General features: G+C 39.9%; 1 protein-coding gene across 3 annotated transcripts; it reads right to left on the bottom strand.

Annotated features, from left to right (window-relative positions):
- Positions 1–1671: 1671 nt before the first annotated feature.
- LOC132859097 (CCR4-NOT transcription complex subunit 2-like) lies at positions 1672–22874 on the bottom strand. 3 transcript variants are annotated; one of them, XM_060889689.1, is made up of 15 exons: positions 22853–22874; positions 20347–20468; positions 19417–19489; positions 18855–18999; positions 18585–18767; positions 17235–17314; positions 17013–17138; positions 16771–16895; positions 12176–12290; positions 11914–12070; positions 11511–11572; positions 10622–10671; positions 10080–10180; positions 2794–2938; positions 1672–2673 (listed from the first exon to the last, which is right to left on the bottom strand). In XM_060889689.1, exons 2-15 carry the CDS (start codon positions 20455–20457, stop codon positions 2587–2589), a joined length of 1560 nt encoding a protein of 519 aa, XP_060745672.1. In that variant the 5' UTR covers positions 20458–20468; positions 22853–22874; the 3' UTR covers positions 1672–2586. The 3 variants fall into 3 exon arrangements, with proteins under 3 accessions (XP_060745672.1, XP_060745671.1, XP_060745673.1); XM_060889688.1 differs by lacking the exon at positions 22853–22874 and adding an exon at positions 22743–22845; XM_060889690.1 differs by lacking the exons at positions 1672–2673; positions 2794–2938; positions 22853–22874 and adding an exon at positions 22743–22845 and having other exon boundaries at positions 10112–10389.
- Positions 22875–24503: the final 1629 nt, after the last annotated feature.

Here is a 24503-nt window from a genome sequence, read left to right as displayed (position 1 = left end):
ACATGCTGTGACTGAAGGGGAGATTAGATCGTTGTGCAGGGATATTGACCATGCGAGATCCTTGACCTGGGAATGAATCACCTGTGATGATCAGCAATTCAGTTTTGCTGGGACTGAGTTTCAACTGATTAGCTGTCATACACAATGATATGTCTGACAGACACTGAGATCCGAGCAGAAGCCGTGGTATAGCATGGCAGTTGTAAGAGAACCCATGAGAACTTCAAGTGAGTGAGTATACAGGAGAAAAGGAGAGGACCAAGTACTGAGTCCTGTGGGACACCAGTGGAGATTCCCCTCCATATTACCTGATATGAACAACCTTCCAGGTAGGAAGCAAACCATTTCCATGCTGATCCGCCAATTCCAAGACTCCTGAGGTTGGACAAGAGGATCTTGTGGTTGACTGTATCAAACGCCGCTGAAAGGTTGAGGAGGATGAGCGCAGACGACATTTTGGCTGATCTAGCAGCATACAGTTTTCTCAGAGACAGCCAAAAGCTTTAAAGCCAGACTGGGTGAGATCTTGGAGGTTGTTCTGTGAGAGAGACACAATACGTTCAAGAATTTTTGAAAGAAAAGAGATACTTGATACCGGTCTGTAGTTACTGATGTCTGATGGATCCAGAGCAGGTTTTTTTTAGGATGGGAATAACCCTTGCTTTCTTAAAGGTAGTTGGTAGACGTTCCAGATGTTAGGGATCCCAACTCAACCACATGACATGGAGACAGCTGATACATATTAAAAAAAAAAAAAACATATCTTTGGCAGTCCAAGAGTTTCTATTTGTTGATATAATTTATAAATAAAAATGTCTACAAAATGTACAATACTGAAGTCATAACAAAACCTGTTGCTGTAGTAGTTCCTAGTGTTAAGACTCCATCTAGTGGACAAATGTAAGTCAGTACATCACACAGTTTGACATTTATTTATTGATTAATTAACGGATCTATTTATTATTCATTCATTATTTCTGGATAGATCCAGAGTTAATCCTAGTAGCTGGAATACAGCCTGATTGAAGGGACGTCGATCCATTGCTTAAATTATACATTTAATAAAAACAAGGACACACGTGGAAGTGCTACAGAACATCAATCACATTACAGAAAACTTGAACCAAGGCCACAAAACCAAGTAATTTATTGATATCAGCCAGATTGCAGATGTTGACTTAGAGATTTTGAACTGATTCGTATTTTAACGGTCAACTAATCGATGACTATTAATATTTCCTGAATATGAGTCCTGTAACAAAGTGCTGGTTCATTCTCTCTTTGGGATGGTCGGAAGAGATAGAAAGTGGAGAGATTATAATGTAAAGAAACGTACGTCAACAAGGAATAGCGGGCACATATAAGACAGCAACTCTAAATTACAGTAAAACATAAGTCCTTTTCAAATAAATAATAAATAATATTTCAGTCTAATCCTGATCTTCTGAGTGTGCAGAGCTTCTAAATGAAAAATGAATTGGATGTGCAAAGGTTCCATCTCGGGTGTATTCCTTTCGTGCACCAGCGCTTCTGGACAGAGAAATCCACCACAAGAAAATTTAAAAGACTAAAAACAAATAAACAAATGATGTGTGAAATTAAATACAGTATATCTTTCATGCTACATTACTAGCAACCCCGTTCCCCTAAAGAATCACAGGAGCCATGTCGGTAACTATAATTCTTTTTTTATTGGGTTTCCCTTTGTTGAAAACAGCTGGTGAAGTGCCACAGTCTTATTGTAATTATTTCTCCTCCCCTCGGTCATAAGGCTATGGATGTCCTTGATTCTCAGGATGCCAGTGTATGGTCCCCAAGCCTAGCAGCTCCAGCAAAGTTCCCCCCCCTTAAACATACTGCATCCATGCGAACCTCTTAAAAATGAGGTACAACACGGCAGCAATTTTTTTTTTCAAACTTATAATATGTACATACATACATATGAATCTTCACCTGATTTCCAAAAAAAATACACTCTTATTACAAAATCGTAACAAAGACCAGACAGTGTTTTCATTGTTCAGAGTGAATTCTTGACCAATCAGAAAACCTGAATCAGATTTGCAAGGATTTCTTCTCAAAGTATTTCGACGTTTAATAACGGGGCAGGGAAATCAAAGGCAGTGGTTATATTGAAGTTTTGAATACAAACAATGGAAATTAAAATTCTTTTAAGACAGTAGGTCAATAATAAAATATGGACATAAGCTGTGATCATTTTTTTTTTTCATTAGTTTTCTAACAAATAAACATAGCAATCTCTTCTAGGCGTTACACCATAATGCGTTTGATTTTTATCCGTCGTTCTGTTTCAATGTGCGCTTGAAGGGCAGGAATTAAAAAAAAAAATAAAATAAAAGGGGACGAACAGCATTGTGGAGGTACTGTAGCAACCCGACTCTGAACAGCACAGCTCACGAGACTGTATTTTTTCAGATTGTAGTAGTATCAAATTTGTAATAGAATCAAATTTTAAATAAAAAGAAATAAAATAACAAAAAAAAATAAAAATACGCTGGCACCTATACCCGTAGATTCATTCGGTGCCAAGTCGAGACAAACCTCTCTTCATTAGGGGAGAGTCTCTCAGAAGGCTTGCTGGGCCGGGTTGTAGTTGAACGTCGACGGGACGAGTGGCCGCTCTTCAAGTTTGTCGTACTCTAGGTGAAATTCCTGTGGTTTAAACAAAGTATGGTTTGAAATCAGACCTATCTTTTTTTTTGCCGTTGCGGATTTATTGCATAAGGGAATATCTGGTATCTGTAACAGTGATAAAACAACCTATATTATTACCTTGGCTACTTTTCTCCAGTTAAGACAGTCAAAGAAGTAGTACGTCCCCCTTTCATAGGTGTTGGCCTTCATCACAGGTTCCATTCCCGGTGCTCGTGTGATCCACACCCTCTCTTCTTTGTGGTACCTCCAGTCACGATTGAAACTGTGGAAAAATTTAAACTTGGAATCTGCCGTTTCATTTCTGCCACAAGCAACACCAAACAAGCAAGAAATGGTGAAATGAGACCCAAAATCCTGCCAACATGCAACATGTGCAATAAAGTAACAGTAGCAGACTTTTTTTTTAGCATTCTAAAAGTTATATGTTATGTGTTATACAGTATTTTTCTGTACTGAACACATAATTATGTAAGAAGCTATAAACACATGCCTCTATGCAGTCCTGCCGTCCTGATGATCCCTGTTTAAGTGATATCTGTACGATGATGCCATTCTGTACCCTTAAAGCAGGGGGGTGGCCAACCCGCGGCTCCCGAGCCTCATGCGGTAGTGATGCGCGGGTCGGGTTTTTTTCCAACGCGCGGGTCCCGCTTTTATGAAATTATTGGCCCGCCCCAGCCCGCCCCGCGCCACTGTTTTTATTTATACAAAGCGCCCCGCCCCTGCGACCATTAAATAGACGCATTGTAATGTAAATGAAAGCGGGTTTTATTTCACCATAGAAACCAGCATGGTCATATTAACACCAAAATTTTCAACATTTACAAAGCATCGTTTGTAATTATCTCTATAGAAGACCTATAAATAAACACCTATCTAACAAATTAACAAATTACAGTCTAACAAATTACAGTAGCCTATTTTAAAACAGAAAAAGGCTCAAACAAAATCTCTTTCAGATTGTTATAGGCATACAGTTTACAGCCTATGCTACATAAACACTGAACTTTTGTTTTATTTAACACACGGAAATGTTCATTTAGCGTTTTTACGTTCACTGTGCAAAAAAGAATTGCATCCACTGTACCCGGATTTAATCTATTTCGCCTAGCCTCGAGCACCCGGCCAGCACAGCTGTAACCTCGGACTTGACTTGTGCTGGTACTTTACTTTTGAGAAAAGCGGTAATATTTTGAGACATGTCGTCCTTTTTCTTAGACCCCCCACAAATATGCCTTGACATGCTGGAAGTGCTTGTCTCATGCTGCAACAATTTCTGAGGACCGTTCCAAACATTAGATTTTGCAGATTTACCTTCTTTTCTTCGGATTTTGTAAATTCCCAACCTTAATTTCACTCGCACTTCGTCTTCCATTTTAATTATCTGCTTTATTGTTGTGGCTGTGGCGGGAGCTGATTGGCACTTTCATGACGCGAAGCCAAAGATTTGGGGTCATCACGCCAGTTACGTTGCTACATAGGCCTACGTATTGTAACCTTATCAAAGAATCACATAAAATATAAAAATATATATTCCAAAATATTTTTTTTTATATTTTGCTTTTAATGACCCGCCCCAACTCGCCCCGCAGTAAAGTGACAATTTTTTTTACCCACCCCAACCCGACCCGCGGGTCACCCGCGAGACCCGTGGGTTATGAGACGACCCGCGCATCACTATCATGCGGCTCTTTGCCTGGTTTCATGCGGCTCTTGCGTTCATATCGAAGTTTGTATTTGTGTCTTTTTAATGTGTGTGTTCGCTTCGCTTGAGTTCAATACAGTATTTTCGTCAAACGCGCATGTGAGTGGGATAAAAATACCTCAAAGTTTCCCAGTAGGAGTAAGATCATTTGAGTAAACAATTTGTGTCAAGTTCGCTCTCACAATGGCAGGGGAAAAAAAAGGTGATGTTCAAGTGTGCCCATGTGTACGATGTGGCTCTTTGCGGTAACTCAATAAAAAATGTGGCTGTTGGTCTCTGACTGGTTGGACACCAATGCCTTAAAGGTTACACCAATAGTTCAGTTAATTTGACATATGACTTACTAGACCTGGCCTAGTTAAGGCCTGGCTTTTCCAACAGCTATGAATTCGATCCTAAAACACTGATTCACTTCATTCTCCAGCCGTTCAGTCTTTTGAGTTTCGGTTTCTTCAAAGTCCAGTCCTGTGTTCATCTAAACCAATGAAGCAGCTTGCAGATGAAAAGAAGCCTTTCAGGTTTCACTTTACATACCCAAGTCACCTGTAAATGATACGGTCATCGCAAAAGGCTGTTCTGAGCTCTAGTACACTTATGTGCACACTTAAAGCTTCTCCACTGCAAAATGAGACGGTCTGCTTTCTTCGGCCAGGCCTCGTTTCCTTAGAGGACTCAAATGGCTGTGCTCCAAGAAATACTACCTCAAACTTTCATGCTAATTATGTCGCTTTGTAGAAGCCAACATTCTGTTTTCCTATTTAAGCTTAGACAAAAAATTATCAAGAGTAACTCCTCCTAGGGCTTTCGAGCCACATGCATCAAATTTGGATATGTTGTAGATCCTGGTCTGAAGTTTGTTGGCATTACTTTTCTAAGCAATCTGAGTACCGGTACTTCTGGTACCAGGTCTCAAAGTGGCCTTTTTATAGACTCCCATTATAAATTTTGGAGGTTTATAACTCAGCAAGCTTTCGAACTATCTACACCAAACTCGGCCATCTCCTTTAGGGTGATACTCTGAACAAAGGTTTAAATTGGTGTACCGACTGGCCTTCCGGTTGTGCCGCAGCCCCGCCCCCAATATATGCAAAATCAAAAAACTTTTTACAACATGGACATGTGACATATCAAAACACTCAGAACAATTAGGGGAACTTCCTCACGTGTATTCTAATGACGTCACATGATGTCACGTGAAAATAAAAAATTAGCACAACATGGGCACAATAAGAGGAACTGCCTCACAGGTATTCTGATGATGTCCAGGTTGTGCTAATGTTTTTTGTTTTCACATGACATCACATGACGTCACAAAACAAAAAACATTAGCACAACATGGACATGTGGCATATCAAAACACTCAGCCCAAGGAGGGGAATTGCATCACAGGTTTTCGGATGACGTCACATGCTCGTCTCCACTTGCCTCCAAATTTTTTGGCACCCTAGGGCTCCACTAGATTTCATAAGTTTTATGTCCACTCGCCTCCAAAAAGCACCGGCCTTTGCTAATACTTGCCTCGTCAAAGCCAACATCAAAGTTTTTTGCGAGAAACTTTACAAATGTAGTTTGATTTAAAGTCCTTCGTTTCTATGTCAAAATGTCAACAATGACAATACAACTCTGTGACCAGAAATCATAGTTAATGCATGATGTCAGAATTATTATTATTTATTTATTAGAATTATTATTGGTCACTGAACCTAATGATAAAAAAACGTGTTCATTTTAAAGCTGATGTGACTGATTACATCTGCTACATGATTATAAAAAAAAGCTGATTTTTTTTTTAGAGCTTTACACGTGAATGAAAGTTTCTGAGGGTGGTAATAAACTGATCACATGCCTGGTAGATCACTGTTGCTCCGGTCCTGACTTGTTCAATAACACTTTATTGATTGTAAATTAAAAATATTAAATGTCATGGACTTTTTTTTTTGCTTGATCCACTTTGGGGCAAAAAAAATCTAGCTCGATTAAAACAGCCTTTAATACATGGACATGCTATTGTTGTTTCGTTCACTATTTTGCCACAGAATGTATATAAACATAGATCTATGAATGGAGGATTCTTACTGCTGATCTTTCAGAACTAGAATATTCCTATATGTTTGTTTTTTTGCTGAGAACCAATGGCAAAGTCATCATCTCATAACTTTGAGCTCACATATATAGCTAGCTTAGCTAAAAGCTCCTCTTAAATCAGAACTCTTCCTCTGGTAACTAATGTCACCTAAAGTGATCCAAGTGGCCAGTTGGTCATCCATAGGGTCGCAGACCCATGGTTAGGTAGATAACCTTCATAACTACAGCACCAGATTTTTTCAGGACTACTTATATATATTAGCGGGATTTTACACCTGGTCACTTCATGCGGTTTCAGTTATCAGATAGCTATCCGATGGTAAAAAGACCAGGTCTAATTGCCCTCCGAAACGGTTTCAAGACGGATATAAATCCGATGGTTCGAACCACTTCAGGAGGTGGTCCGGTTTGCCTTTCCACCAGTTAGAGAGCATCACAGAGCCGAGTCTGACGTCACTGTATACGTGTCACGTTACACAGCAACGTTAGCGCAGCAGCGGCAAACACAAATACAACAACAATGGCGGATGTTGCTTTACTGTTAATGCTCATGGCTTTCTGAACCTACATTAACACCCAAACGCAGCGAATCCAACGTGTACGTGCAGCTCCATGTAATCTGTATAAACGGAGGTTGTAATCGAGAAAGTACATAACGTTATTTTATCATTAACACAGAAAAAAGTTAGCCTTAGCATGTAGCTACTTACTATCATGTGTGCTGATAATGTATCATATTGCGGTAAAGTAAAAGTGTATTAAACATTAGTATACTTAAGGTACATTATCAAATGCGCTAACAGTAGCCCCGCCCACAGCCCCGCCCACAGCCCCTGACACAAGCGGTTCTTAAGTCTAGACCAGAAACGTTTTGGTGCTACTTAAGTACCACTTTTCCTGGTTCAGAGCCGGTGCTTTGGCTGTCGAACAAGAAAGAACTGGTTCTAAATTAGGCTCCGAACCAGCACTCAAACTGCCTCGGTGGAAAAGGGGCATATGTGGCCTAATGTAAATGGAACAGTTTTAACAAATCAGATAGCTATCAGATCAGAGAAAACACATGAAGTGACCAGGTGTAAAAAGGCCCTAAGTAACCAAATGAGGATTGGCAACATAACATAAAACAGCTGGTGGTCAGCTGACGTCAGTATGCTGGGGTCAGGGGTCAGACCATTCATTTCTTCTGTGCTATAATTACCTGTTAAAGCTGGACTGCAGGTCTAGGGTAGTGGTAACAGAGGGCTAAGAAGTACCATTTAAAACATAAAGAATCAAGGTCCATTTTGGACTTGAACAAATTAGTTCCAAAGTCTGTTATCAATAAAAAAGACAGACGTGTAACTTTTTAGGATTTTGCTAATTGACTTTTTTTCTTCCCCATCCATGAACATTGGACATTCAATAATCTGACTGACTGTAAAACAGATCAAGTCCCAGTCTTCTAAAAGTGCTCCACATAACTACCCCCTTGCTAGGTTGCCCGTGGCTATCCATAGTCCTGCAGTAAGACTGCAGTTAATCTGTCCACTACCAGAGCTTGCTTCTTTAACAAACATCACTAGTTTTTTTTAGAGCCTTGAATAGTTGATGGAAAACAACACCATGGTCAGCAGTAGCATGTGACCCCTAACCTCTATCTTTTCTGGAGGTATCTCTTCTTACTAATTTCTCAGAATTTCCCATTCTGCTTGGATAAACATGCACTGGACCAATACCTCAGAGTGCACTCACACTACAACTGAGACACACTGAGCATTCAGCCAATATGTGCAACATTATAAGAGTTTCAAAGAATACCATCTCAGCAAGATGCAGGAAGTCTGCATATGAGTGATTTGTGGCCGCTTGCATCCATAATTGAAATGGCGCTGTCAAGAAGGCTTTTACTTCAAGAAAGGTTTGAGTGAATTGTTCTGTGATTTACAGACACTGGCACTGCAAGAGATCTAAGGTGACTCACATTTGTTAGCCCAAAGGATAGGGTACATCTCTCCGATGATGTAAAAACAACAAGATCACCTGTACTGCAGAGTCAACGTAAACTAACATTTGGTTATTGCATACACAAATAAAAAGACAGACGTGAAGTGACGTGACATACGGCTAAGTACGGTGACCCATACTCAGAATTTGTTCTCTGCATTTAACCCATCCAAAGTGCACACACACAGCATTGAACACACACACAGCAGTGAACACACACACAGCAGTGAACACACACACAGAGCAGTGAACACACACACAGAGCAGTGAACACACACCCAGAGCAGTGAACACACACCCAGAGCAGTGAACACACACCCAGAGCAGTGAACACACACCCAGAGCAGTGGGCAGCCATTTATGCTGCGGCGCCCGGGGGGCAGTTGGTTGAGGTGGGGGTAGTTCGGTGCCTTGCTCAAGGGCACCTCAGACTCAAACCCACAACCTTAGGGTTAGGAGTCAAAACTCTCTAAGCATTAGGCCACGACTTCCCCATTGCCAACTAGATTAAGTTGACTTTAAGGCTTTTTAAATAAAAAATGGGACAGATTCCATCGTTCAGCGTCATGCACTCTAGTACACATTCTATTAAGCGAGTTCAATAAGTCCCATAAAATGCACGCGTTTCAGCTTAAGTAACGGCCAACTTGGGCACCTAAAGTTTAGCCTGCATTCTCAAAAGTCTCATTTCTATTCTGTCCAGAAGGAAGTCATTATCTAGTGCTCTCTGGTCCCTCGAACCATCCAGGTATGTGTAGTCTCCACCGGGGTGGGTACTGTTAGAGAATGAGAAGCAGCCAAAGTTTATTAGGGTTATTAGGGGTATGTGAGACAGCTGTACTAGGCTCCTCTGAGTTCTGCACTTCAACAGCTCTTGCACTTGCCCCATGCATGTTGCCTCTTCATTCCTACACTGTGAAAGTGATCATTAATCCCATTCCATGGGGCTGCCCATTTTATTTTACACTGTGACAAAGGATCTTACTTTTTTCTTTCTAGGTGGAGACTTCATAGGAAGGATGATGAATAGTTAGCAGAATTTACATAGCTATTAGGACTAGCCTGGGCTCCTTACTTTGTTATAGGTAACACACAAGAAAGTGAGCACATCAGAATACTCCACTGGTGCTTGAATACCTTTTAAATACCCAAAATTAGGGATGCTCCGATCCGAAGATCGGTATCGGCCGATAATCAGATTTTATGACCCGATCGGTATTCGTTAAACTTGGCCGATCTTAGGAACCGATCGCAATTGATGACGTCAATGCGTGAGGATGTAGACGATGAGTGGGGACGTAAATGTTTTGGCGCCGCAGTCATGTTATCGCCTGTCAGGAGTCCTGTCACAGCGGGCATTTGCCAGCGCATTGTGTGGCATTTCATTTTACTTTAAAAATATAACCAAGCTTGCAACATGTCTTTATCTGAAAACGATTTAAGGGTGATCAGAGAGTTTACATATCGGTTATATAAACTTGAAGCATCAGAATCGGCATTGGTATCGGCCGATCACCATGACAAAAAATCGGTACTCGGTATCGGTGGCAAAAATCCTGATCGGAGCATCCCTACCCAAAATGGTACATAGATATAAAACCATTAAAAAAAAAGGACAGATCATACGTACAGCTCGACTGCCGCTAAAAGCTGCAGCAGGTCTCCACCATTCATGTAGTAAAGGTAGAAGAGCAGGTCTTCTCCGTATCGTGCGAGTTTTACTGCAGCAAGCTGTGGAGGAGAAGAGGATAAAAAGTCTATTATCTTAACTTTGTCCCAAACACTACAAAATTGCCTCTGCTTCAGTCACACACATCCACAACAAGCGTGTTCCCCAACACAATCACGCTAATAGAAAGGCAGAACTCAACTTCCATCTATGGGGCCCAGTAATGGCTCTACAGCTATCGCCCGCTTTGAATAATGCTTGTTTGGTGTTGCTAGTGCACACAAACAGGGTACATGGTGGAGGGAAAGGATAAAAACAACAGCATTAGCTGGTCAGCAGATCAATTCATACAGTTTACCTCATAAAAAAAAAAAAGACAACCTCAGTTCTAATGGAGAAACTATTATGTGGTACACATTTGCTCGGGCATCTGATCAAGAATTAAGAAGAAAAAGTGGGACGCTGAACTGAAGAGTGTGAAAAAGAATGTGTGCCAAACCTACCTTGTCTCTTATCTGGATGTTTGTTAAATATTCTGATGGAACGTGAAAGTCTGAAAAAGGAGAGAGGATTTGAATGTGTTATTAAGCCACGTGCTGTACAGTGCAGTCAATGTTAGGGTCTGCGCAAAAAAGGATATGAAAAATGGCTCTTTTTTTTTCAACAGAGAGCTATTCGGCTACAGGATTGGATTTTCATTAATTGCCAACAATTCTCTTTCAAATTTTTTGAAAAGAGAGAGAAAAAAAAGTCATACAGTGTCCAGAATTTTAACCAGGAACTTCATGTCAACGTGCAGTATGAGGTATGAAGTATGAGTTATGAAGTATGAGGTATGAAGAATGAGGTATGAAGTATGAGGTATGAAGAATGAGGTATGAAGTATGAGGTATGAGGTATGAAGTATGAGGTATGAAGTATGAAGTATGAGGTATGAAGAATGAGGTATGAAGTATGAGGTATGAGGTATGAAGTATGAAGTATGAGGTATGAAGTATGAGGTATGAAGTATGAATTATGAGGTATGAAGTATGAGGTATGAGGTATGAAGTATGAGGTATGAGGTATGAGGTATGAAGTATGAGGTATGAGGAATGAGGTATGAAGTATGAGGTATGAAGTATGAGGTATGAAGTATGAAGTATGAGGTATGAAGTATGAGGTATGAAGTATGAGGTATTAAGTATGAGGTATGAGATATGAAGTATGAGGTATGAAGTATGAGGTATGAAGTATGAAGTATGAGGTATGAAGTATGAAGTATGAGGTATGAAGTATGAATTATGAGGTATGAAGTATGAGGTATGAAGTATGAGGTATGAGGTATGAAGTATGAGGTATGAAGTATGAAGTATGAGGTATGAAGTATGAGGTATAAGGTCAGGCACTCACCGATGTCTTGAGGCCGACAAGGTGTGGAGGACCAAGGAGAAGCAAACTTGGGATAAAGGTTTCTGCAAAATCACAAAATATCATAAACATAAAGTTTATCTTTTCTGTCAAGAACAACACGAGAGTTAATGCAGAGTCAAAAACTTCTGCTCTGTATGGCTTTAGACTGTATTGCAAAGAATGAAAAGGCCAACAGGAAGTTCCAGTTTTAACTGTAAGAGTTATTCAAAACCACGTTTTTAAAACAATCTGAACCCTTTAATACTTTCATGAGGGACGTTAGACAAGTGATTTGTGAAAGCAGTATTAATAATAATTATAAGGAATAATCTGTTGTATGCTATTGTATGTTGTAACTGTATGCTAATCTGTATCTAGCATAGCAAAGTACGCTAACACTTACTCTGGTGAGTTAAGGTTGAGGCCGAGCGTGGTCAAGTCGCTGCCCAACGCTAAGTGAACCATGCCTGGGTCTGTCTCTGCTGCCCGAATAAACATCAACAAGCCAATCATCCCGAACTGATCTGTCACCATGCCAGATGGAATGTTCGTCACTTGGCCTGGAGAAAAACCGTAATGAAGGGGAAAGAAGAAGAAAACACCAAAATGAACACACCTCTCTTTACACAATCAGTCGTATTCATTTAGATAACTGAGACTCTCACCATCAGGCAGCACCTGAATTCCTTTCTTCTGATGATTGTTGTTCTGTTGCGTTAAGCTCTTGTCCCCTGGGAACTTGAGACCATCGATGTTTTTACTGCACAAGGAGTTTAAGTTCTGCGATGGAGAGAAGGAAGCGGCAAAGCTAAAGACGACAAACCTGAGTTCCAGAACTGTGTTGTTCCAGATGAAACACACTGATCACTGATTATGGGATGTGCTCCAGAAAAAACGACTAACTACTAAAGTTTGAAAGTAATGTGCAGATAAATTATGCTAGAAATAAACTGCAAGCCCAATTAAAATGTTGAGTTTTTAGGAAAAAGAATCATTTGATTTGATGATATAGTTATAGGTGTCTGTATAAATCTTAGTTGTGAGATTGCACTTTGAGACAGATGTTAAGTGTCTCTGGACCTTGCCCCTTTTCCACCAAAAAGAACCGGGTGCTGGTTCAGAGCTAGTGCTGGTGCTGGTTCAAAGTTGGTTCCACTGGTGAACCTTCTAAGAACCGGTTTGTCTTTCCACCGGTTAGAGAGCATCACAGAGCCGAGTGTGACGTCACTGTATACGTGTCACGTTACACAGCAACGTTAGCGCAGCAGCGGCAAACACAAACACATCAACAATGGCGGATGTTGCTTGACTGTTAATACTCATGGCTTTGTGAACCTACATTAACACCCAAACGCAGCGAATCCAACGTGTACGTGCAGCTCCATGTAATCTGTATAAACGGAGGTTGTAATCGATAAAGTACATAACGTTATTTTATCATTAACACAGAAAAAAGTTAGCCTTAGCATGTAGCTACCTACTATCATGTGTGCTGATAATGTATCATATCGCGGTAAAGTAAAAGTGTATTAAACATTAGTATACTTAAGGTACATTATCAAATGCGCTAACAGTAGCCCCGCCCACAGCCACGCCCACAAGCGGTTCTTAAGTCTAGACCAGCAACGTTTTGGTGCTACTTAAGAACCACTTTTCCTGTTTCAGAGCCGGTGCTTTGGCTGTCAAAAAAGAAAGAACTGGTTCTAAATTAGGCTCCGAACCAGCACTCAAACTGCCTCGGTGGAAAAGGGGCACTAGAGGAATGAACACCGTGCTTCTTAAAAAACTTCTCTCACTTGGTGTTTTGATGATGTTGGTAGTGTGCTATCTAACATTTCATTCAACAGGTGTTTAATTGGGCTGAAATGTGCTGAATGCAAACATAAGTTATGACATGATGGCGTACTCAGTAAGCCCTCATGACACTACAAGACAGCACTCCTACTGGGAGAGAAATGGTTCACACAAAACTAAAGGTGATCTGTCAGAATAAGTGCGTATTGATTTGCAGTCAGGATTCTCTCTAAGGGGACAAGTGAAGCGTGATTGTGAACGTAAAACACCTCATGGAGGTGTTTATATGCCATAAATCATATGCGTTCTCTTATAACGTGACTATCCCTAGTGGAGATCAGGGACCTCTAATTATAGGACTAAAATCCTGAGTGGGATATAATATAAATATAGTCGTACAAATCGCACATCACATTTAGCTGTTATACTGTTATGCTATCATGGGGTAAAGCTAGCACATGGCTTCTTAACATTTATACATGAGGGGACCAAAACTGTTAACACAACACATTTAACGAGAGCACTGATATGACTAACAGGTCAATCTGTTCGGTACTTCAGTACGGTGTACACAAGATCCTATTAATAAGCTCTAACAATCAGTTTAGTCGGGTTTACGTACGTATTACAGATCACAACATACAGTGGATTCAGAAAGTATTCAGAGCCCTTCACTTTTTTCAATTTTGTTAAATGAAAACAGAATTCTAATCATTCATTCATTCATTTTCTACCGCTTATCCGAACTACCTCGGGTCACAGGGAGCCTGTGCCTATCTCAGGCGTCATTGGGCATCAAGGCAGGATACACCCTGGACGGAATGCCAACCCATCACAGGGCAAACACACACACACACTCTCATTCACTCACACAATCACACACTACGGACAATTTTCCAGAGATGCCAATCAACCTACCATGCATGTCTTTGGACCGGGGGAGGAAACCGGAGTACCCGGAGTAAACCCCCGAGGCACGGGGAGAACATGCAAACTCCACACACACAAGGTGGAGGCGGGAATCGAACCCCCAACCCTGGAGGTGTGAGGCGAACGTGCTAACCACTAAGCCACCGTGCCCCCCCAATTCTACTAATCGCTGTAAATGAATTCAAAATAATAATAAATCACAACTTATTACCTTTGTAGCAACACTTGAAATTCAGCTCAGGTGCCTCCTAATTTTCTTGAGCATTGCTAAGATGTTTCTACACCTTGATGCGATTCTACCTGTGGTACATTAAACTGATTGGACAAGATTTGGAAAGGCACACACCTCTGAATAGAGGGCCTCAACAATGCATATCTGAACATCCACCAAGCCGTTAGGTCAAAAGAACTGCCCGCAGAGCTTAGCGACAGGACTGCTACATGGCACAAATCTGGGGTAGGCTACAAAAAATTTCTGCTGCACTGAAGATTCCCAAACGCACGTCTTCCATTATTGTTATTGTGCCGGACAAAACTTCGGCACGTAACTTGTCCCGCAGCTTTTGTCCTAGACCCATGAATGACGTGTCAAATCGACCGGCTCATTGAGGAGAGGTGTGCTATTACTTTTATGAGCAATCCGAGTACCGGTACTTCCTGTACTGGCTCTCAAAGTGGCCTTTTTTCCCATAGACTCCCATTATAAACTTTGGAGGTTTATAACTTGGCAAGCTTTCGAACTTTCTACACCAAACTCGTCCAGCTCCTTTAGGGTGATACTCTGAACAAACTTTTAAATTGGTGTACCGACTGGCCTTCCGGTTGTGCCGCAGCCCCGCCCCCAAAATATGCAAAATCAAAAAACTTTTTACAACATGGACATGTGACATATCAAAACACTCACAACAATGAGGGGAACTCCTCATTGGAACTCCTCAAGAGTATTCAGATGACGTCACATGCTCGCCTTGACTAGCCTCCGAGATTTGCCACGTGCAAGCACCATTCACATTTTCTTCAGGAAATGTACATTCTAGTTCTTCAAACTCTTCACTCCTACTCTTCAAAGAGTTGGTCACCCTTCCAAACTGAGCAAACTGGGAGAAGGGTCTAAGTAAGAGTGGTGACCAAAAGCCCGATGGTCAGTCTGACTGAGCTCAAGAGATCCTGTGTGAAGATGGAACAAAGAATAACAACCATCACTGCAGCCCTCCACCGATCTGGGCTTTATTTCAGAGTGGCTAGACAGAAGATCCTCCTCAGTGAAAAAAAACATGAGAACCCACTTGGAGTTTGCAAAAATGTTCCTGAAGCACTCTCAGACTGTGAGGAAGAAGATTCTCTGATGTGATGAAACCAAGATTGAACTGTTTGGCCTCAATTCTAAATGTTATGTCAGGAGGAAGCCAGGCACAGTTCATCAGATACCGAATATGATCCCAACAGAGAAGCGTGGTGGTGGCAGCATCATGCTGTGTGTGTGTGTGTGTTGGGGGGGTTCAGGAAAGTTGAATGAAGCAAAGTACAGAAATATTTAGCAATAAAAAAAAACCCTGTTCCACAGCACTCAGGACCTCAGACTGGCCCACAGGTTTACCTTCCAACATGACAACAACCCTAAGCACACAGCCAAGAGAACACAGGAGTGGCTTAGAGACCCCTAGAGTGAATGTCCTAGAGTAGCCACGCCAGAGCCCAGACTTACTGAACCCTACTGAACATCTCTAAAGAGACCTGAAAATGGCAGAAAATGCCCCAATCCAGGTCTGCAAAGCCTAACGTGTCATAACCCAGAAGACTCAAGGCTACAATTGCTGCCAATGGTGCTTCAATTAAGTACTGAGCAAAAGGATTACTGTATATACGTATGTACAGTAGATGTGATATGTCAGTTCTATTCCTTGTTATAAATGTACAGACATTTCAAGAATTCTGTTCTCACTTTGCCATTATTGGGTACTGAGTGTAGATTAATGAGAAAACAAAAATGAATTTGAACAATTGTACTTTCAGGCTGCAACGTAAAAAAATTGAAAAAAAAAATGAAATGGGGTTTGAATCATTTCTGAATCCACTGTATATTAATTTTTGACACGTTTACACAAAATGCTTTTGCATGCGTTAGCATGGAGCACTAACTTTCTTCCAATGGTTTACTAAATCTAATCTTCATTATACATAAGGTTAATTGCATACTTTATAATTGCATGCAAAAGTACTGCAACGAACTTCTTTATATTTAACTGCTGCAGTGCAACGTGAAGGCAGACTGGAGTTACCAATGACAGCATGTTGAACTCAGTATGGTGTAAACTGGTCTTAAGAGGAGCTCTAAACTGAACGAAACCTAATGAAAGTTTAATGACAACAACAATAATAACAACCTACTAAATATTCCATTAATTAATGTTATATGAAAGGAACAGTTTGGCAAAAAGTCTCCAGTGACTTCATCTGCTTCTCAGGTGAGCCTAAGGCTTTTAATATGTAAAGGAAATGGCAGGTCTTTGTGTGTTTGTTTGTTATCATCACATACCGATTTGCTATCATCAATGCTACATGTGGGATCCTTATAGTTGTGTCCAGGAAGTGCAGGAAAGTCCTCATTGTGGATGGAGAAGTCTTGGGACTGCTCGTGTGTCGGCTTTGTGATCATTCCAACTGGAAAGAAAAATCGCAGGCCGATGAAGACCATAAGAACATTCAGTGAGGGTAGGATGATGTAAAAAGGTTCTACGTAAAAAGTAGAAGGAGCCTTTTTCTCTTTCTTTCCCTTACCATATGGAGCCCTCCCAGCCAGCGGGTTGATTAGTGGTGTCGGGTTGCCACTTCCTTCCCTTCGACTCCTATCGGCTAAGACAGGAAAATCGGACAGGTCCAGCCCGGTCACGTTTTCACTCCCGTCTACGAATAAATCTTTCCTTTAGCTTTCAAAATGCCATGCACTGAGAAACAATTCAACTTTGTGTGTGTGTGTGTGTGTGTGGGGTAAATGTTTACCGGTTCCATTAAAGATGCTACTTGAGAATAAATTGCTTAAAGCGAACGCAGGATTCCGCCCCATTCCAAACCCCGACATACTGCACAGAGAGAAACGACGTGTTAAATCATGGCAACACATCCAGTTTATACAAGAATATTACTACATCTGTTGGCTTCAGAAATTCTGCTAAGTCAATGGAACTGTCTGTTAAGAAAGACGAGGCTTCTGTAGTTTTTTCTGTACTGTTTGACACAACGATTCCCAACAAGCATGAATTTGTTTCCCATCCTTTCAGAACAGTGTATTTGTACTTTTAACGGCAAGTAGCTATTTCTTATATGCCACGTAAATATATCTGAGTGTAAGCATCAACTCTTTACTCTTCAGTCACTCTTGTGTGGATCTTTGGCAAGAAAAGGTCCTGGTTGTCAAGAAAGAGCAAAGAGGAGCTCATTTTTAATGTTTTTAAGACAGCTTTAATACAAAGTAAATCCAAGTACAGTTGAGGCCATGAGCTCTACACATACCTTAGACGAATATATCCACAGTTTAACTCTCTCAACTGGTGAAAGATTCTTGATGTATCAGGTAGCAAAGTATATACATTCACCATTAAGGGAAAATGACATCTCTATAATATAAAAGACTGCTGCAGATGGAAAAAAAAATCCCTGACCTAAAATCCAAAATCCGCTTAAAAAAGCCAGAAACAACTAGTTAACTGTTTTATTGATAAGGAGAATAATCATATGGATGAAATGGATGTGAAGCATGGAGTTGGTAGCATCGTGATGTGGAGGTGTTTTGCTGGAAAAGGGAAAGATGTTCTTCAGAAAGTAGATGGTATCATGAGAAAGGAAGATTATCAAGAAATAATATATAAAGTAACATCTCAAGAATTTAGGACAGATAATTAAAACAAATTAAAAGACCAACACAAAGTCCTGATCTGAGAGTTGCTGATAAAGTGTGTGTGAGAAAGCTGCCCTGAGTTCTGCCCACAACCTTGCCTGAGTTCCACCAGTTCTGTCAGGAGCAAAGAGCAAAAACTCCAGGAAGTTTGTGGAAGGCCACAACAAGAATTTGATTCAAGTTCAAGCTATTAAAAGACAACACTGAGAAAGTTCGGCCCACTGATGAGTAAACAGAAGCTAGAATAAATCTGATCTCTTAGCTAGTCGAGTGGATGCTCCAACTGACTTACCACCAGAAATGTTTGGTATGGAATGTGTTGAGAATGAGATCAGTGGTAAACGTTTGGTCTTAGCTGTCTTGTTTCGATAGATATAGCAGTCTAGATTGTGTAACAGTGCTAAAATTTGGCAGGGCAGTACAGACAGGTAGCCCTGAGATGTGTGGTGGCTCACCTGTTAATAGTGAGTGACTGCCTGGCCTGCTGCTGCTTGGGCATGCAGATGGTGCTGGGTGAGCTGTGAGTCGGGCTTCCCAGGCCTGAGCTGCTCATGCTGTTGCTCCATCCGTTCATCGATATGCTCGACCCCGTCTGCGAGTGATTCATCATGTTCCTCGTGTTCGTCGGCAAAATTCCTCTGTAAAAAAATTTTAATTATATAATCTGAAAGCAGATAACAGATGTGTGTATGTATGTTTCCTTGATTGCCAAAACCCTCTCTCACCTACTCGGCGAGCTTGGAGTATAGAGGGACAATGTTGGGACACTGGTGGTAGCTGTGACGTGACTAGGTAACTGCGTGCTTTGTGCTAGATTGCGATTAAGTTGCACGTTGTTGTTCATCCCTCTCATCGGGAAGCCTAAATGATCTGCAGGGCGCCAAAGAGTATGGGTTAGTAAGTCACATGCATCCTAAGAGACGAAGAAACAAAACCCCAAAATCTACAACAAAAGGGATGCCATCTATATTAAAAAAAAAAACACACACACACAATGCAAAAAATGTTTACAAATATCCAAACAAATAGTGAAAACAATTGGGTTAAAAAGAATAAAAGTGCAAATGCTGACAACTTTGCACAAGTGCTGGTATTAATTAATTAAGTATTAATTTTATTTGTGAAGCTCCAGCACTTCTTCAGTTTCTGACCTTTACTAAATCTGCCAAAAATGTTTAACAAAATAAGTAAATAAATAAATAAAATATTATTCACAAATTCCCTTTTCTAGTGTATCCAGTAGGTAGTATGGTAGGGTGCAGGTGTATAAGGCTTATAAGGTCGTACTTTGTGAGCCATGTAAACTTGGGCCCAGCTGTGACAGCTGACCCAATGATGATGGAGACGAAGATGACAGCATCTGAGAAAAGAAGACGGAGAAGAGAGTTACGTTATGACAAATGGAAGTCAATTTGATTATTTAGTTATTATACAGCGGTTGTTAGATATTTTTCTATAATCTGATTGGTTCCAAGACAGCCTATTTTCTTCACAAGTTTCTCACCACTCGTCTGTGTTCAACATGTAAAATTCAACCTCCTAGTTGGAAACGCTTGCTATAGTAGACTTAGCGGCACGGCATACTATTACACTACTAATTTAAAGAACTGGTGTGTAAATGTGTGTAGCATCGCACATGCAATCATACATATCATTACAGCTGTGATTAACCACAACATTCAATGTTGCGATTTGACTGGTCTCTTCGATTGAACGGTGTTTAAAACTTTTCAGTACTAATGTTTGTTTTTGTTCATTTACAAATCTACAGTTCACAAAAATAATGGCTCATTGACTTCCAGTGCAATTGTAATTCCTACTTGGGAACTCAGGATGTTCTTCCTTAATCCTGAGTCCAGTAAAAGTGACATCAAATCAACATGGCTGCTCATAGCATTTAACAGTAAACAAAGCTGCACTGTTTACTTTAAATAAGATTTACTGTATTGTAACACACAAGCACTCATTTTAGATCAATCTACATACGGCCTTGTTTTGGTAAGGAAAATCACTCATTACAGTTAGCTCATTAGCTTCTTGCTAACATAAGATAAACAAGGAGGTTTTTCATTGTGTAGCTCAAACGCTCAAAAATGACATCATTCCTTAAACCATTGTTGTAAACCTCCAAGTTTGTTTACTGTTTAATACACGTCTCTTAGATTAAAATGTTATTGTAGACATTTTTATTCCTGTGGGGTTTTTTTAACATCGTACATCTTTCTCAGATCGATGTGTGAAAATCGATGGCTGGCTGTAGTACAAGTTGTCGTCTGGGTATTCATTATCGAGCCCCTCCATAAACTTCTTTCTTGTGGCACTAAACATGCCTTAGTCACCTGTAAAGAAGAGAAAAATGAAATGATTTGTGGTCAATCCGATACCAACAAACCACACATTTATAGTAGGCTATTATACTAGAGACTCTGTACTCTGTGACTATAATGACACTAAGTCTGTCAGTAGACTTTAAGGGACAGTGTGGAGTGAAAGAAAGAAAGAAAGAAAGAAAGAAAGAAAGAAAGAAAGAAAGAAAGAAAGAAAGAGATACACATATATTCCATAAAGGATTGCTATAAACAGAGATCTAATAGTCTTTACAATATCTGTTATATGTTCAATATATCTTAACATAATAAATACATTTATAAATTCTCCCAGAATTAGTATTAATAAACGTCTCTGGCGAAAATGATCAGCTGAAACATAATGAGCTCTGTAGTGAAGGCTGAGGCACCAAAGTCAGCTAAACTGACAGATTTCCACAACCATGTTCTTACACACTGTATATCATGGCACAGGTTGGGGTCATTTGTAAGCTACCCAAGAGCTCTTTTTAACTTTTATAACCGGCTATAACGCTTGCCAGCTGTTGTGATCCAGAGATATCTGTCACTTCACAAGTCTAGATGATCTCCGTAATGGTGCAGAAAGAACGTACATTTTAACTCTACGGTGTGTACAGATCGGGTTCTCTTTGTGTTCAAACGTTGTAACTGCATTAAAAGCCGAATTAATAGAACGCTGAATTCCACATTGTAAACATACAAATACAGCACTTATATATAATCATATCATCACCACACCAAATTTACAAGAGTCACTTATTTCCATCATACATCGACGTAGCTATAAGTCCGTCTTGAGGATGCGTTTTCAAGTTAATAATCTTATACTTAAACTCCAAAGCACAAGAACAAATTTTTCTGAATTTACCGGATTTCAATAAATACAATATCCATTGTCAAGTTGAACATTTTTACAAATAAATCATTCATTGTTTAAATAAAAAAAAAAAGAAGCCTATTTTTCCTTATTTTACCTGATTTATTTGTAAAGTAAAGTAAACGCCCAGTGTATCTTTTCTTTGGCTGATTATTTACACATGAACATGTACAAATTTTAGTCAGTGTTGATTTAATATTTCTCAAAATTATGACATAATACATCAATAGGTCTTAAAGTTATATTGAATGTTCTTATTGTTATTATCCTGTCACTCAAACTGACTGGGTTTAACCCAAACCTCAATAAGTCTTAAATAAGTCTTTCTGCATATAATATCACAGTGGACTTTACTGTAATAGTGAATAATACTGAATAATAACAGTTCAGAAAAAATAAATCTTTAATAAATAATGTGTAAAGAGTGTATTTTATTTTAAAGCTAAAGTTAGGTTCCTGTCTGCAAAAGTATGAGATGTTTAGTCATGTTAGTCTGTGTTCAACAAATGTCTGTTTATACGTCGAAAAAGGTTCAAATAATGTTATAAAAGACATCAATTCCTTTGAGGATTTTAATAATCGAGTTTTATCTTTATTTATTTATTTATTCACGGAAGTAAAGTTATCAACCAAATACAGTGGAAAATCCTCACAGCTTCAGACAAACTGTCAAAATAAAAGTAAAACTATCATTTGATACACGACAATGATGTTCAGATGCAGAATTAAGCTTAAATTATAATGTTTGATAGCTTTTTTTAATTATACTTCAGTTTATATTTGTGATTTCCTGAGTCTCAGTGAGTGTAAACAAACTAGCATAGTAAACTAGCTAGCAGGTTGACTAGCTAGCTAGCTACCGGTGCTAATGTTATGCTAATTCAGAGAACCAAAATAAAGCAGTGGAATTAGTTATAGTTGTTTGGTTAAAATGGACAAAACGCTCATGATTAGACTTTAGACGTGTCTAGTTTTAAAGAATCCCATTTAGCTTCGAGGCTAATTAGCCTGAATGCTAAGCCGGAGCAGTGTAGGAAAAGTGTCCGGATTTACTGCTCTGTACTTCGGCTGTGCTCACAAACCGCTCGGTGGTTCTGGACACTGAGGCGGTCCGGATGTTTTTACCAGGAAAGTTCTGGGAAAACTAGTGAGAAAGCAAGCAGTTCATCTGTTTATGTAACTGTGTGTGTGTCCCAGCTTCCAGTTCCGTCTCATTTTTCACGCTGCCCCTCTACACACACTTACACACACTTACACACACTCACACACACACACTCTCATACACACACAGAACCGAAGCGGGCCTTTAACTTCGAACATCAGCAAAAATACACAGAATCTAGACTGCAGCTCCATGCATATTGTCTGTAGTGCAAATTTACACTCACCGCATTAATTTCTCTTTCCACGCTTAGATCCAAGATGGCTGTGTGTGTGTGTGTGTGTGTGTGTGTGTGTGTGTGTGTGTGTGTGTGTGTGTGTGTGTGTGTGGCCTTACCCCGACCTCCTGTTTGCTCAGTCCTACATCAAAACAAGCAGTTTTTTCTACTTGAAATGGTCTAATGCAAAAAGTTGCATTTTAAATAAGGTTCTCATTGATTAAAACACACTTATTAAATATGACAGAAATGCTCTATGGTGGTGGAGATGATGATGATGATATTGACAGGGCTCTCAAGTTTTGAAGACAGGCAAGAGAGACATTTCCATCCCCTGATATCATTAGCCAGGGTTGCTGACTACATCTAAAAAAAAAAGAGCAAAAAACAAAACCCACAAAAGCCCTGAAACAAGTTCCAAAAATCAGCCTCTAGAAAATCATAATACATTTTCTCACCCTTTCCCAAGTACACAGAGTCATATACCCTACAGACAGAATCCTTAGTCTTTACAGCATCTTATAATGCGTCTGTACAAGTAAAGTCAAGAAGTCAAGAAGCTTTTATTGTCATTTCATCCATATATACCTGACGCAGTACACAGTGAAATGAAAAAACGACATTTCTCCAGTGGTGCTACATAAAAACGACATAAAACACACAGCTAAGGAAATAAGTCCTAAACACATAAAGTGCAACATGTGCAACCTATTGCAAGAGTGCGAGACAAAAAACAGTGCAAACAGACAATACAAGACAAAATACACAAATTAGCACTGACCAGTGTGTATACAGTATATTATAAACAGTGTATAAGGTATATACACTGTCTTTACATACACCTATTAGATTTATATCCCATTCTTTGCTACAAAACAAGGTCTATCTCCTTATCTCTGTCTCCTCAGATCCTCTTGCATCAGTAAGGTGTTTCTGTGCACAGAAGTCAAGACTTTCACACTCAGGATAATTTTTCCTTTCAAACTTCCTTTCCTTTTAAACTCTAGTTAATCAATGCAATTTGGTGTAAAAACAATGACGAAGGCAACCCTGCTGTCAACTGTAATGTCTGCTGCACTTCCTCCACTGAATAGGTTTATAGAGTGAGTATGGTGAAGTGTGAGTCCAGTCCCAATGGGCCTCTGTCAGTGCTCATGTAACTGTGTAGTTCCTCTGTAATAAAAAAAAAAAAAATAGATATGAATCTAAATAGCATATGAATAACCAGTGAGCAGATCAGTGAATCATTGACTGATGAGAATGGGTCTCGGTCAGCTCTCTAGGCGGTGAATCAGTACAGTATATCACACTGTCAAGATCTCCTGATGGCAAAAGCTTTCTGTTTTTAAAGTGGCAGGATTGTTGAGCTGCACAAGCAATGGCTCTCACAACGTGCCTTGTGGTTGGACGCAGTCATTTTAAATTTACAGTCATTTTAAATTTCTTAAAAGATTCTGAGAGTTATGGGACAAAAAATCAAGTGGTAGACCCAAAAAAATTTCACCTGCAGTGAGCCGGAGGATCCGACGGGCTGTCTGTGAAGACACAGGCCGAACCCCGACCCAAATTAAGGCCATTTCTAATGCTGACTGCAGCCCAATAACCATAAGACAGCATCTGTGAGAGATGGACTTAAAGAACAAAAAACGTCTTCAAAAGCCACGTCTCCTCCCACAACACAAACTTGTCTGTGTGGAATTTGCAAGCGAGCACCAAACATGGTACAATGAAAGATGGGACAATGAAAGATGGAAGAATTCTTGGATGCGA

This window comes from Tachysurus vachellii, chromosome 16, assembly GCF_030014155.1.
Source record: "Tachysurus vachellii isolate PV-2020 chromosome 16, HZAU_Pvac_v1, whole genome shotgun sequence".
Classification (NCBI taxonomy): domain Eukaryota; kingdom Metazoa; phylum Chordata; class Actinopteri; order Siluriformes; family Bagridae; genus Tachysurus; species Tachysurus vachellii.
Note: the sequence above shows the minus strand (reverse complement) of the source record. Positions and strands in the feature narration are given on the sequence as shown.

What these genes read in the sequence shown, in the direction of transcription:
- LOC132859097 (XM_060889689.1), bottom strand. Translation starts at nt 20,457, where the DNA reads ATGTTTAGTGCCACAAGAAAGAAGTTTATGGAGGGGCTCGATAATGAA. An exon ending in AAGTTTACATGGCTCACAAA is followed by an intron (nt 19,000 to 19,416) that starts GTACGACCTTAT and finishes GGCGCCCTGCAG; the next exon opens with ATCATTTAGGCTTCCCGATG. An exon ending in ACATCCAGATAAGAGACAAG is followed by an intron (nt 10,181 to 10,621) that starts GTAGGTTTGGCA and finishes TCTCCTCCACAG; the next exon opens with CTTGCTGCAGTAAAACTCGC.